This window comes from Limulus polyphemus, unplaced genomic scaffold (genome assembly GCF_000517525.1).
Source record: "Limulus polyphemus unplaced genomic scaffold, Limulus_polyphemus-2.1.2 Scaffold3234, whole genome shotgun sequence".
Taxonomy (NCBI): Eukaryota; Metazoa; Arthropoda; class Merostomata; order Xiphosura; family Limulidae; genus Limulus; species Limulus polyphemus.
Window position 1 is genome coordinate 110,243 of NW_013668844.1, and position 14,312 is coordinate 124,554.

Sequence of the window (14,312 nt, forward strand, 5' to 3'; positions counted from 1 at the left end):
TGAAGTGAAAATTATTTCTTATCTTTCTTGATGTTAGGGTAGTGAGGAATAACAAAAAAGCCCAAAATGTTTAAGATTCCTTCATTCTAATTTATCTAGTACTGACTAAAAAAACAAAGGGGGAGGGGGGGCTCTTGTGAGATCTAATCATCAGGATTTGTTTCTTATAGTGATTTTGAATTATTTGAAAAACACCAGCAGCACTAGTTCATTCAAACCTATTTTCCAATTCTAGAAGACATTCAATTAAACAAGTAGGAATTTATGTTATCATCAATAAATATACCATACAAAGGATGTGATTATCTTCAATCTTAATGTTTTGGCTCTCAAGAGGAAACACCATGACAATGAACCATTTTAGTCTGTAAGTGATTTCAGAGAACCTCTTTGCTATAATAATACATAAAAATGTGTTTCTGTTTATAAAAAAAGTCTTATGTCAACAGAATTGTTGAGCCTCACTCTTAAACTACAGAAAGTTCTTCTTAAATAGACTTATATAAGCACCAAGATACCCTAGCAACTGTCTAAACAGTATTACATATTTAATATTTTAGTTAACCTAGTAGAAGCTACCAAATTGTTTATGAAGATAAACCAAAATATAATGTAGATCAAACCTAACTAACCTTTGTGATATTGTTGGATCATATAGTATTTTGTGTGCAGCTCAAGGGATATAAGATACTGATGAAAAAAAACGACTTATGGCTTTACTGAAGATTATACACACCAGAGTAATACAATATTAGATAACAAACATTAATCAACCCAGTCTCAGTGTAAAATAGGCTTTATTTTTATCTTAATTTTTATTTATTTGTTGTAAATTTTTCCCTCTTGGTTACTGTTAGCTGGTTGGAACTACCTTGCAAGCCTCCAGTTGGATAAACCAGATCAAGATGATAGGTGTATTTTTTTCAGTTATGAAGTAATTTTGTTGCAACCAGGTTTGTTTTCAGCTATGAACATAAAGATTCCAAATAATGTATTGATAAGTAGCTTCACTACACTTTTTTTACACACACATACTGTAATTAAGAATCTTTGTACAATTTCTGTTTCTTTCATTCCTACTGGTTCTTTTGAAGAATTTTATCACACACTTATTAATACTCAGTAAACCTATGAAGATAACAGAGACTCATAATGATCTATAGCAAAAATAAGTATATCCAATCATCACCTCGCCCCTGGCTATTTCCACAGTCTGTGACTACACATGTTAAAAGCCCTGACCTTCTTGTTGCAGTTCAGTTAAAGTGTGATGATTTGCAAGTGCAGAGTGCTCCTAAAACTTACCTCTACTGGACTTCTTGACACAAAGTTCTCCTATTGTATGATTATAAAAGAGTACATAGCAAAACATTTTAGTGTTTCAAAGGAAAACTATCTGTAGTGTTGAAGTATGTCAGGAAACCATGGTTTCATCTTAGATGAAACAAAGAATACAGAATACAGCTGTCAATTGCAAGTAAAGTAAGAACCTTTCTGGGAACTGTTAACAAGATATTTCACATGAATAAAATAAAGTTATTAGCTTTGTTCATGCCCATCAAGAAAGTGGGGAGGTCATGGAAATTTCACCATGGCCCTGGAAAAGGCAAAAATTCTGATCAACCAATACCAAATATTTAAAAAACAAATTTTAAATAACATTACCTCATTTAGGTACTCTTCATAAACTGTACTTTCTGAACAATCCCAGTCACCTTTGCATAAAGGGGACAATCACTTAGGTAGTTGAACATGATTAAAAATTATTTGTGTTTCTCCATTGTCCAAGACAAACTGACAGCTCTGAGTATAATACTGGCAATTGAAAGTCACTGAAATTGCAATGTGAACTTGGACACTAGAAATAATCACTATGCCAGAAAGAAGAACAGGAAAGTGAACTTTTAGTCAACACAACTAATAAATGAATTTAATGTGTGTGTGTGTGTGCTGTTGACCTAACCTGGGCAACAGAACTGGCAAAAAACATACAGATTAATTGAACAGTTAAAACAAAGTTTATGTACATCTACACATTTTGACTTGATCTCATTATTGTATGTCTTGGAACATGGATAGTTGTTTGTTCATATAACATTCATGAATACGGTTAAGTGTACCTGATGCTTATATATCTCTCACCATTGTGGCATTTATTGCTTTTAAAAACATTATGTAAAATATAATGCTAATTAAAGATAGATTTTCACCTGGAAATCAGCTGTATGTTTTTTTCCCTCATTTTTTTCTTATTAAGCTTGTTAAAGATACTGCAAGTTTACACAGTATTGTGCATTCACCTATTTCTATACTGCAGATTTGCAAGTTAAATTGCCAGTACTAAAGATACTGTTGCTTGCTTACTGGGCTGGCATAGAAAGTACTACAACACACTATTTTGTAGTACACTACATTGTAGGCTTGTGTAATATAATATAACTTAGTGTACTACACTTGTGTATAGATGGTACTGCAGCTTTCTATGTTGTAGTAGTATCCTACTTCTTTAGATTTGGGTCATATGACACATTCTACAATTACTAAGCACTCTGTATAATTACTGAATACAACATACATAAGCACATTGATATTGTACTGTTTTCAAAAATTAGGGAATCAATATTTATACAAAATGTTTATAATATAGATGACACACTTTCTTTTACAATTAAAAGTTTTTCTCAGTGGGTGTGGAGTAGATTTTAACATACAAATTCTATCAACTTGTTTCTGCTAAGTAAAGGCTCTTAATTCTTATATTTTATATATTCCTTTAAGCACCACTAAATACAGTACTTTTTTATAATATACTCATGACTTACTATGATTTCTGTTGTAGTTATGTTTTAAGATTCAATAGCAGATCCTGACATTATCAAGCAAGACACTAATTTTACTGCTCTTTTGTTGTTACTAATAAGAGATCAATGGAATCTTTACTCTAAAAGTCACTAGTTGCATTTAAATTCAAGAGAGGCAGCAATGTGAATACCTGGAGGTGAAAGTAATTTGAGCTAAAAGAAGGTGATCTCAATCAGCAAAGAAAATATAAATATAACCAGTGTTGACTGTGAATAATGCAAAAGAACCTTAGAATATGAATACATATCTAATCATAATTTAATTTTAAAACAATAGGCCACATCATTATAAACAGATTACAAGATGGTATGTTACTGTAAAGAAATATATATATATATTGTAAACTGTTGTGCTTTATTTATAGAATTGCATTTATTGTCCTAACCATTGAAGCTGCCATTTTATTTGATTATCAGTGTTGTTTGTTACCCAATTGCCTGATAAGTATACTCAAAAGCTGGTGTAAGTACTGTGTATGCTGGCTTACCCTTCCACTGTTTGGGAGGGACAGGGAAATTGATTGAGAGGGGTGGTGGTGTCCCACATACCAATCCTTCCCTGGAGCATATGAAAGCACTTGCCAGCCCTAGCCATGCTCACAAGCTTAATTTTTTCTGTGCATATAATCAAACAGAAGAACAACTGTTGAAAGTTGTACAAGCAATATCTTACATATGACAGAGGGAAATATATTATCACATTGTACAAAGCACATGGCTAAGTGTTTGCAAAAGTCTGAGTAATTTATTATCATACTACTAGTGATAAAAACTTTCAAAATGGTGCAAAAAATAACATGAAAGGTTTCCCAATGGTTTTATGGTGACAACTATAATGGTAATATAAACTCTTGAAAAGTTGAGGAAGGTATCTTGGTAATCTCTGCTAATGTTACCCATGAGAAAATACCATCTATGAGCAGATTGGATGCCATGAAAGTAAGGGTTTATCAAAAAAGACATCCTGCCACATGTTCAAATAAACATACCATTCTTTCTGCAAGGACAACCAGGAATTCATAAGGGGATAACATTGACTTCAAAGTATGGTCATTGTTATGGGTTATTCCTGTATAGTGCAATGTTCACTGTAGAAAAATTTTGCACAATGCAATGGAAAGCATGTAAAAAGCAAGGGAGTGTGGATAACATTGACTTCAAAGTACATCAACCATGCACTTATAACGAATTCTGAGAGCTAGTTTAAGTAATCCAAAAGCACAAAAGTCCATGGGAGATGTTTGCTAATGGTATGATGGTGACTGTAGGAATTGATCTGCTTTGTTCAGTGACTAAAGTATGAGTCTACTCAGTGACTGTAGGAAGTGATCTGCTTTGTTCAGGGACTAAAGTATGAATCTACTCAGTGACTGTAGGCAATGATCTGCTTTGTTCAGTGACTAAAGTATGAATCTACTCAGTGACTGTAGGAAGTGATCTGCTTTGTTCAGTGACTAAAGTATGAATCTACTCAGTGACTGTAGGAAGTGATCTGCTTTGTTCAGTGACTGTAAAGTATGAATCTACTCAGTGACTGTAGGAAGTGATCTGCTTTGTTCAGTGACTAAAGTATGAATCTACTCAGTGACTGTAGGAAGTGATCTTCATTCCATATTTGCAAAGTGCAGTTCTGTTTGTTACAGGGTGGATCTGCTTTAGACAGTGACTATAACAAGTGAATCTTTTTTTAAATTTTTTATTGTCTTGCAAGTATAATATGCTCTGAAGAACCTTTCAAAGGGATGAGTTCATGTTAAGGTGTACAGAGGGTTGCCCATGATCTATGGTAACAATACAAGGCTGAGAGCCTAGGCCATATAGTTTCTGCTTCGATCACCAATGGCATTCTGTGTGATGGTCATTGTTATGGGTTATTCCTGTATAGTGCAATATCCACTGTAGAAAAATTTTGCACAATGCAATGGAAAGCATGTAAAAAGCAGGGGAGTAGTAGATTCATACTTTAGTCACTGAACAAAGCAGATCACTTCCTACAGTCACTGAGTAGATTCATACTTTAGTCACTGAACAAAGCAGATCACTTCCTACAGTCACTGAGTAGATTCATACTTTAGTTCCTGAACAAAGCAGATCATTGCCTAGAGTCACTGAGTAGATTCATACTTTACAACCCCTAACAAAATCACAATTTACAATAAAATATGACAAGAATAGGTGTAATCATTATAGCAACTGGGCAAAGTAGAAAAGCAGTTTACCAACACTGTTTGAAGCAGATTCAGTTAAAATAACCAACCCACTGATTAAACCAGATCTACTAACACAGATAGTGGTCAACTCTTACATAACCCTTACAGACTTCTACCATACCAGAACCAGTCTTCACATACACTGACCAAAACAGGTCTGCTCATTACAGATACTAATCAAAACATATTCACTCCTTTCAACCACTGACTACAGACACTCTAGATGTGTTCCTTATATTCATTGACTAAAGCAGGAGCTCTTTAAAAACAGTTGTCATACATATATTTTTAACATAATAACCTTAAGTTGGTTTCATAATTGTGTGTGCTTGTGTGTTTATTTGACTTTTTAATAAGACTACTGTGAATTTGTATAAAGAAAGAGCATGCTTAAATAACATTAAAAAATAAAGAATTAAAATCATAGAACTAAAGAATAACACATTCCAAACCATGTAGTAAAAAATGATTCATGCCAGTCTGAATTATTGGGCCTATATAGAAATACATACCTTTCTTCCTGGAGGACCAGGTGGTCCAGAAGGGCCTGGAGGACCTGGTGGCCCAGGAGGGCCTGGAGGGCTCTCTACTCTTCCTGGATAGGAAATTCCATCTAACATTGCTGTTAATCCATGATCTCCTTTTTCTCCTTTAACTCCCTATTAATGAATAAAATTAGTATTTTTTTGTGGATGTTTCATGATATATCTTTAACCTTATCTACAAAAATTAACACTTGCAGTTTCGTTTTAAAATATATCCTGCCTCTAAACTTTATTTCTCAAAAACATTTTAAGCTGACTTTGAAAATGCTAGGTAAAATTTTGAAATGAAACTTGATATATTGTAATTCACATTCTTTAACATTTCTAAACCATACATGTGAAATAGAAAATATCATTTATGTTTTTTTACATTTTAATAATCAATATAAATTATTACAAGATATTTCAAATATACATATATAATCCTACAAATGTGAAGTTTTCTTAGTGAATAGAATTTCACCATATTTACATTTTTCTAGAGAAATTTAATATTTAATTTTAGGGAATTTTTTTATTGTGTCCAATCATAAACAAAGAAGAGTACTACATGTGTTACAAGTATTACATTTAGCCTGGTGGAAGTTTTAACAAATAATATATTTACAGGATTGTTAATAATGAAACCTTACAATATGAAGAAATAAGTAAAAAACTAAATAATTTTTGAAATGTAATGAAATTATTTACTGTATTATTGAAAATATTATCTCTAGCATGCTAAACCAAATGGAACCCCTAAAATTTTAAAGTTTATTATTCCCTAAAAAAGTAGTTGTAATAGTTTTGCATTACATGGAACAATACACTCAAAATGTAAAAAAAAAAAAAACAGTTTGTAACTTTCATTAGCAGAGTCTATTTACAAACACAAATTCAGTACGTCTTAAAACTTTTTTTTTTAATGCAAAATATATCCAAGGAAAATTTGTTATTTACATATCTCTATTTTCTTGCTTTCTGGAAAAATATGCAGTTTTATCACAGAGTGATATCCACTTGCATAAAAAGACTGTACCCAAGTAAATAAATAATTCTAAAAATATTTTAGTTTATAACCTTAAATAGCAAATTATATATATATACTGAATTTTGTTAATATGTGATCCGTGCATATATAAATATGTATGCTTTATTTCATATGAAGGGTTGGTTTGTCATTGGCCTTAGTTAAGTTTTAACACAATTTGAATGGATCACTATGTCACACTCACCCATAGTATGCTCAATCTATTAGGTGTTCTAAAATTTGCATGTTCTTGTACATGCATTTGCAACCATCTCATGGTAGATCTGATGTAACCTCATTTGCACAAAGGATACGTAAATTAATAAACACCATTTGGTGTCTTCAGTAGTGAAATTCTATATTTATATCTCAAGTAATTCTGGAGATGACATTCTGGCTTAAACATTCATCTAAATTGTATGTGTGTGTGTGTGTGTGCTCTATGAAGAAGGGTGTGCAGCTATGTTTTGACATACAAAGCATGTTTACCAAAAAAAGAGAAAAACTTAAATACTGCATACTTAAAAGCTTCTTATTCTGATAGCTTTAAGAAGTTCATCTAGTTCTGGACTATTCTATTTACCAAGTAGGTAGGAAAAACCATTCTTACATGAGTGTATCTCTTAAAGTGTGGAATTCTTTATGTAGATCATTAGTGTTTGAAATCTCATATGCATGATGAATAAAATTTGTAATGAAACTTTCCTTAAACCATATACTTGTATAATAAAACTTGAGAACTTAAAATATAACCTAGTAAAAAAGTTTTATTGGTAAACTTCACACTTGAAGTTATTATATTATAGAACCAATGTATCACAGAAAGGAATCTTGTGACTTTGTTGTTGTTTTATAATAAATCAAATACTATTATGCATACTATACTCCAGGAGTTGATAAACAGGTGTCATTTACATACCTTCTATACAATCATGATCTAAAAGTCAGCAGACGTTTTTAATGTCTGTCTATTGTAAAAAAAGAGTGGCTATTTAGGGAATTCACCTGAAGCCTAAAGCCCCACCAGCCATCAATAAAGTCATAAAGATCACCATTGAACAAAAATTTCGTTTTTTTAATAGCAAAATTCATTAATCAAAAACACTTAGAACATGCAACTCATTTATATTATTATTAGAGCTTAATTCAGCCCTTAACTGTATTGTTTCTTTCAAGGAATATTAATACATATATTTACTACAAAAAAATACCAAGGTAAGCTTTACTATCAAACTTAGCTTTTAAATTCCATTATAAACTTCAAACTTTCCTTAAAATTGTATTAATAATTAGTATAATCCTTGCATGTTCAAATATTTTAAACTATAAGTCTTCATGGACATTGTTCCTTAAGCACTTCAGACAGCCCATAAAAAATCTCTGGATGACTTCTTAGTAGTCTGGTTTCTCAATGTTGTGTCCGAGTTCATAAGTTATATTTCTTCAATTTTAATGAATATCTTTGCAATTTGTATTTCTAGTACTAATTCAACTTTGATTGAGTTTAACAAATTTAATTGAGTCATTCAAAAAAATTGTCTACTTTACTCAAATAATTCACTTTATTCAATATAACAATCCTGTTTTTTTACCTGATTTAATTATGACAATATTATTATTTCTACTAAGGTTTATCAGTGTTAGTATTTCAATTCAGTTAAGTACGAAATTAATCTATAATAATTACAATCTAAATGAACTGCATGTTTCAAGTTTTTCAAATTAATAAATTTTGCTACAAAAGAACCTCCTCTATTGTTTTTTCCATCAGTAAACTTCAAGACCAGATTGATGGCATGCCTAAGAGCTCCATATTAGTTCTCTCCTTAATCAATTTTTTTCTTTATTTTCATTAAAGACAATGACTGGAAGAATGGTTGTAGATTTTTAAACCATTTTATTATAGGAATAACATAAACAACACTTTTACCTTCCCAATAATATCTACACAAATTCCTGGGGTATTTAAATAGAAACATGATACTATTTGATTTACTTTATAACATCTTCAATATCAAACGTTTGCTTTTTTTTACTTACATTGAACTTGAAATATGAAGTTTACCATTAAAAAAAATACTTTTACTGGCTAACATTTTAATTTTGTTATATACCATCATTGCTTAAGGAAAACTTAATTAAGATCTTAATTCATCATGCAGATAGATCTCAAGCAGTTATGAATTTTGAAGAATTTGGCAACATCAAATAATTAATACTTATATAAGAAAGGTTTCCCTACTTATTAAGTAGATAGGATAATCCATTATGAGTGAAACAAACAAATTTTCATAAAACTCTCAAGATACAAAGTTTCTATTATCCAAACTTTTGCATTATATTGGTAAATAGTTCACTTTGTTTGTAAAAATATTGTTGCATAAATTCGTCACAAAATGTATATATACACAAAATTAAAATGCATTTTTATTCCATGATGTGGTCTGCAGAAGCATTTCAGATATAAAAAGAAAAGTTTAGCCCTAAAGCCAACAAATGCTGTTTATTATAAACAAGACTATAAAGGATCCACCACAAGGTGGCTACAGATATGTGTGAAAGATCATGTGCATTTAAGGACACAAAACAGAGTGTGTGTGTATTTTACCACACCTTAGGTGAGTGTGATGTCGTCATCCAGTGACAAACAGAACATTTATAGAAAAGAAAGCACAGTTTTTCATACAAATAGAGATCACATCTTAAAGCCAGTTTTACATACATAGTCTGCTATTTAAGTTGTAAACTAAAATACTGTTATAATTATATATTCACTTAGGTATGTATAGTAGAATTAACAGAGCTGAAGATGTGCAGCAGTTCCAAACATTTGTAAGCCTCGTAAGTGCAGCTCTGAAACCAGCAGAATTTGGATTTTCCACTTGTCCTCAAATTATAAGCTCATTCCTTTTTTATTTGCTCTTAAGATGTTTTGAGTAAAATACAATAAAAAGTGCTTACTTTTTAAATTATTAATTTATAAAAACATAAACTTACTAAGTAGTATAACTAATATTGATTATATACATTAATCAAATACATATTATTTAAGAAAAGGTTAGAAAGCTGATAATATTAAAATGGAATGGAAATTAATGGCCTGGTTTTAGGAAATAAATAAAAGACTAACAGATGGATACTGATACAATACCAAACCTTCCACTGAAAGTATTAGATACATATATAAACTTAATAAGACAATTCTGTCAGTATATGAAATAAGTTTTACATCATAAAATTCGGTAAATAAAAACATTCAGTGTTACAATGTACAGTATGTCAACAAAAATTTCCATAAACACTGGTTTAAGATATGTATATTGATGAAAGAAAACAAAACCACAACTTAAGCTGAACTTACAACAGATAAATTAAAAACATGTTCAGCTGCCCAGCTATATATTTTATGCATTTACATTTACACAATTTAGCCAATTCATTATGTCTAAAACTGAGAATAAAGTACTTGAAATCAAAATATATAAAACACGCATAAACAAGAAAATACCATTTCCTACAAACAAATGAAAAATCCAAAACTGGGTAATTGATCCATAATCATCGCTACTTTTCACTAGGGGAATAAAATTGAACCGATGATGCTTCAACTAGTTTACATAATACAAAATCTGCATTTTGTTATTGTTAAGTTTAAAACGTTTATGAAAATTTTAATTTTACATTCCAAGGGTACATGAAGATTTGAGTTTCAACAACAGCTACTAAAAGCATTTAGGTTATTAAAACCAACTACAAAAAAAGCAGACATCTGTGGCTGGAAATTAAACAACATAACAAAAGTATCCCTAATTATAATGAAGTTCATGCTAAAATCACTTACAGGTGGCCCTGTAAGGCCTGCTGAACCTGGAACTCCATCTGTGCCATTTAATCCTGGTTCTCCCTTGAATTCATTGATGTATATAAAAACAGCAAGAATGAGAAAAGCATATATAAATGTAAAAGACTGAAAATAAAAACTGTATCAACCACTGTAAATTGGTGGTTTAGTGTTTATAATGTTTTTATAATTCTATATATTAAGTAAAGCATGAACAAAGTTAACAATTTACATCATTTCACCTGAAGAACTAAAGGCTCATTTTAGATCTATGTGTAGATTTAGTGTTTTTCAGCTACTGAAAAATACAAGAATATCAGAGAAATACACAACACAGGATCCAATATTTACTGTTAACCAACAATACTTCAACCATCAAAGAATGAATCACATAAGATCCAGTGATTGTTGACACAATAATATTTGGTTAATTTTAACTAATGACCTAAAATTGCCTTAAAATGTGCAAAACGACTCATGTTAATTGCAGTTTTTATTTCCACATTCCTCTTAGTTTGCCTATTGCAGATTTAAAATTAAGAGGTGTGATTCTTATTACAAATTTTAGGCTTATTGATATCGAATGCTTTCACAGCTTCAAGCATTTAGACCATGAAATTGTCTTTTTGTTTTTCTTGTTAATCTAACTTATCTAAATCTATTTGAATACTTTCTTTTGAAGTTATCTTTATATTTCCTCATATGCACAGTTAGCTTTTACAGACTTGTTTCTTCTCTGTTTTATATACTGCTATTATAACTGAATAGATTTTTCTTTATATAATTACATGCTAACTGAAGAGGTTATTTTTTTTTACTTTTCCTGTTTCTGAAGGGTTCTTTGTCTTATAGACTTCCATTCTTCCTGTGGGATATTGTGTTTTATAAAGTTTTATACTCTGAGGGATTTTGTTGTAAATTTCTATTCCTACTGGATGGATACTCTGCTTTATACATTTCTTCTCCTGCTGACAATATTTATATAAACTTATTTTTCCTAGGTGCACACTTTGTTTTGTGACTTCAATTCTTCCTTAGGGAGTTCTTTGTTTTATAAGATTCTAATACTGATGCTATATAATTTTGTATACTTTTACTCTTTAAAAAGCTTCTTTGTTTTATATATATATATATAACATAAATATGTATTACACATTAAATATGAACATCACAAAACAGTGAATAAAATCTAGATATAACAAACTGAGCTATAACAAAAAACAAACTAAATTATCCGAAATTGTAGCAGATGTAAGACAATTTTAATTTAAGGAAGGACAACTGTAGTAGAATCTCACAAATGGCACTGAGGTATCCTCTCTCCAGTTATTCATCCAATCACAATAAAGAGCTAGGATCCAGGTGCTTAAACCCATAATGTCTTGAGTCCAACTATACATTCATTGTCCCTGATCAGTTGTGGGCATAACAGTTGCTCCTTAATACATCTAACCAAAGTATGGCATACTGACTTTCGACCCCCAGGTTTACTCCTTTCTTACATATTACTGATATGTGTTAATGTATTCTGTGTATGATATGATATTATGTTTTACGTTTAAGAAATGTTTTCTATTTAAGAGTATTTTACTATTCTCACAAAATTTACTTTATGAATTTCTATTATGAAAATAAGAGTTAAGTTTTTGCTTTTGAGTGCCAGAATTTATTTATATATGATTTGTATCTTTTGTATGGTTACTAGTTTATGACTAGAATACCACATAAGTTGGTTTTGAATACAAGGAAAACTCTTCACATACATCTATGTATATATATACACATATAAGATATATTTAAACATTCCCAAATATTTCAAATGGCTTACTAATACAAAACCTAATTAAAAATTGTTCTTTTACTCAACATTCATCTTATGTCTTCCAAAGAAATGAAATAATTAATGTCATAAATTATAATAATTATGGTATTCTAGTATACAACAGTATTTCAAAACTGTTATTTATAAATGGTGACTTACAAACCAAATAAAGACAAATACAAGCATATGTATTAAAATGTTTCAATGATCATGTTCATCATTCATGTGCTGTTCACAGCACATTTAAGTTCATTTTCCAAAATAGTTAAAAAACAACCAAATATTATAAATATCTCTAATTAATATCTTATTTCCCTATCTGATACATCAAAACTGACAAAAAGTATAATAATACAGAACTTTATAGAACTGTTAACATTTTGTCTTTCTCATAAAAAAATAACTTGCTATTCACTGCAAGTTCCATATCAATACTTCTGCTGCCAAGCCTATTTTGTTTTTCTGTCATAAGTCTCTTTTTTTCTATGTCATGGTACATTGGAAGATCAATATCAAAAGTTCCTTTTCCAACATTGTCTATTATAGGTAATTTTGATCCTGGTGTTTTAATAACAAAATATTCTAAAAATTTTTTTTCAGCTTTGAGAAACAAATTAAAAGTGTCACAAAAGTATATTACAAACTCATTTATGTAAACTCTCAAACTAACCAGCTTATGTACACCACTGGTGGCTTCATTTTGGGATGCATTTATTTTTGCTAAACAAACTTCACAGCATTTATCTTGATTTTTGACTTGAGCTATAACATGTAGAACAGAATTGTACTTTCAGTGTCACTTATTACACCTACTGAAGGAACAGCAGGTATTTTGACATTATTGACTGAAATTTGGTTACCAACTTAATGTTTATGCAAGTGAAGTAAACCTGCTAAAAAGATGCTTTCATTTTCTTGATAACTTGTTAAGAAGTTTATAGGTACTGATAACTTTAACCTATTTTTGAATTATAATGGTGTTGGCACTGTAGTTTTGATGTTTGATTGGACATATGAGAAAAGATTATCTAACCTATCTTGGGTAAAACATGAAGAGAGAGAAAAAACGTGCATCTATGCTGAAGCAATTCAGCTTGTATGTCTAAAATGGATGAAGTTACTGAGATAACTCCTGTTTACACCGATTTTCAAGAACATTTTTTACCTACGTTAACATTTTCTTACACTGAAAATGTTTCTTTAATAGTGACTTACTTTTTCAAACACAAAGCTATCTTGATCTTCTTTCTGCCCCCTAAGCATTGCTAAAAAAGTTTAATGCTCAGCCACAAATTTCGTGCCACTTTTGAACATGTATATAGCATGTGACCATCCTCCACCAATAGTATTGCAACAGCTATATTGGCATAGCTAGCTAGATTCCTCTGATTTTCCTGCTCAATTCTCACTTTCTCAATTGGCATAGCATCATTTAGATGTGTGTTTTTCATATGTGACAAGTTTTTCAACTGCCCAAGATGGAATCACAATTTATTGTCTGCTTACAATAAATGATCTTAAGTTATTATGATTTAACATGCATCTGAAAGAAAGTATAAAAAAACACAAAAATGTTTGTATCATATGAATGGGTTACTTTATTCACCTTATGTCTTTGTCTTCCAAACACTATGCTAAAATGTTTCCATAATGATCTGTTTGAATTTGCCATATCAGTGGCAACAGCAATTATTCTTAGGCCAATACTTTCTACTTCTGAAATGACTCTAATTATCGTTTCTTTAATAATAGCTTCATCACTTCCTTCACCTGTTAAATAGTAAAGCAACAGTTTGTTTTTATTGGTTGCTGACTCCCACTAGTACAAACACCAAACTGCTAGTGGCAACAACTTCCTGTCCAGGAAGTGAACTTTCCCTTTTTCATAACTATTGTTGCAATCCACTGCAATGCAGCAAAGCATTGTTTTCTCTTTCTGTCAAAAATTTTTAGACCTAGTAGTACTATCAAATGCAAACAACTGTGCAAGAGTGAAGTAAACATGGTGTAAAGTAAAATTAGCC

General features: G+C 30.6%; 1 protein-coding gene across 3 annotated transcripts in view; it reads right to left on the reverse strand.

Annotated features, from left to right (window-relative positions):
- LOC106468953 (collagen alpha chain CG42342-like) overlaps nt 1-14,312 on the reverse strand; it is a 64,554-nt gene that overhangs the window by 48,529 nt on the left and 1,713 nt on the right. For all 3 annotated transcript variants that reach the window (XM_022397355.1, XM_022397354.1, XM_022397353.1), the window contains exons 2-3: nt 10,467-10,529; nt 5,584-5,730 (exon numbers count right to left, since the gene is read on the reverse strand). In XM_022397355.1, the coding sequence (XP_022253063.1) occupies nt 5,584-5,730; nt 10,467-10,529 (210 nt within the window). The remainder of the gene's footprint in view (nt 1-5,583; nt 5,731-10,466; nt 10,530-14,312) is intronic.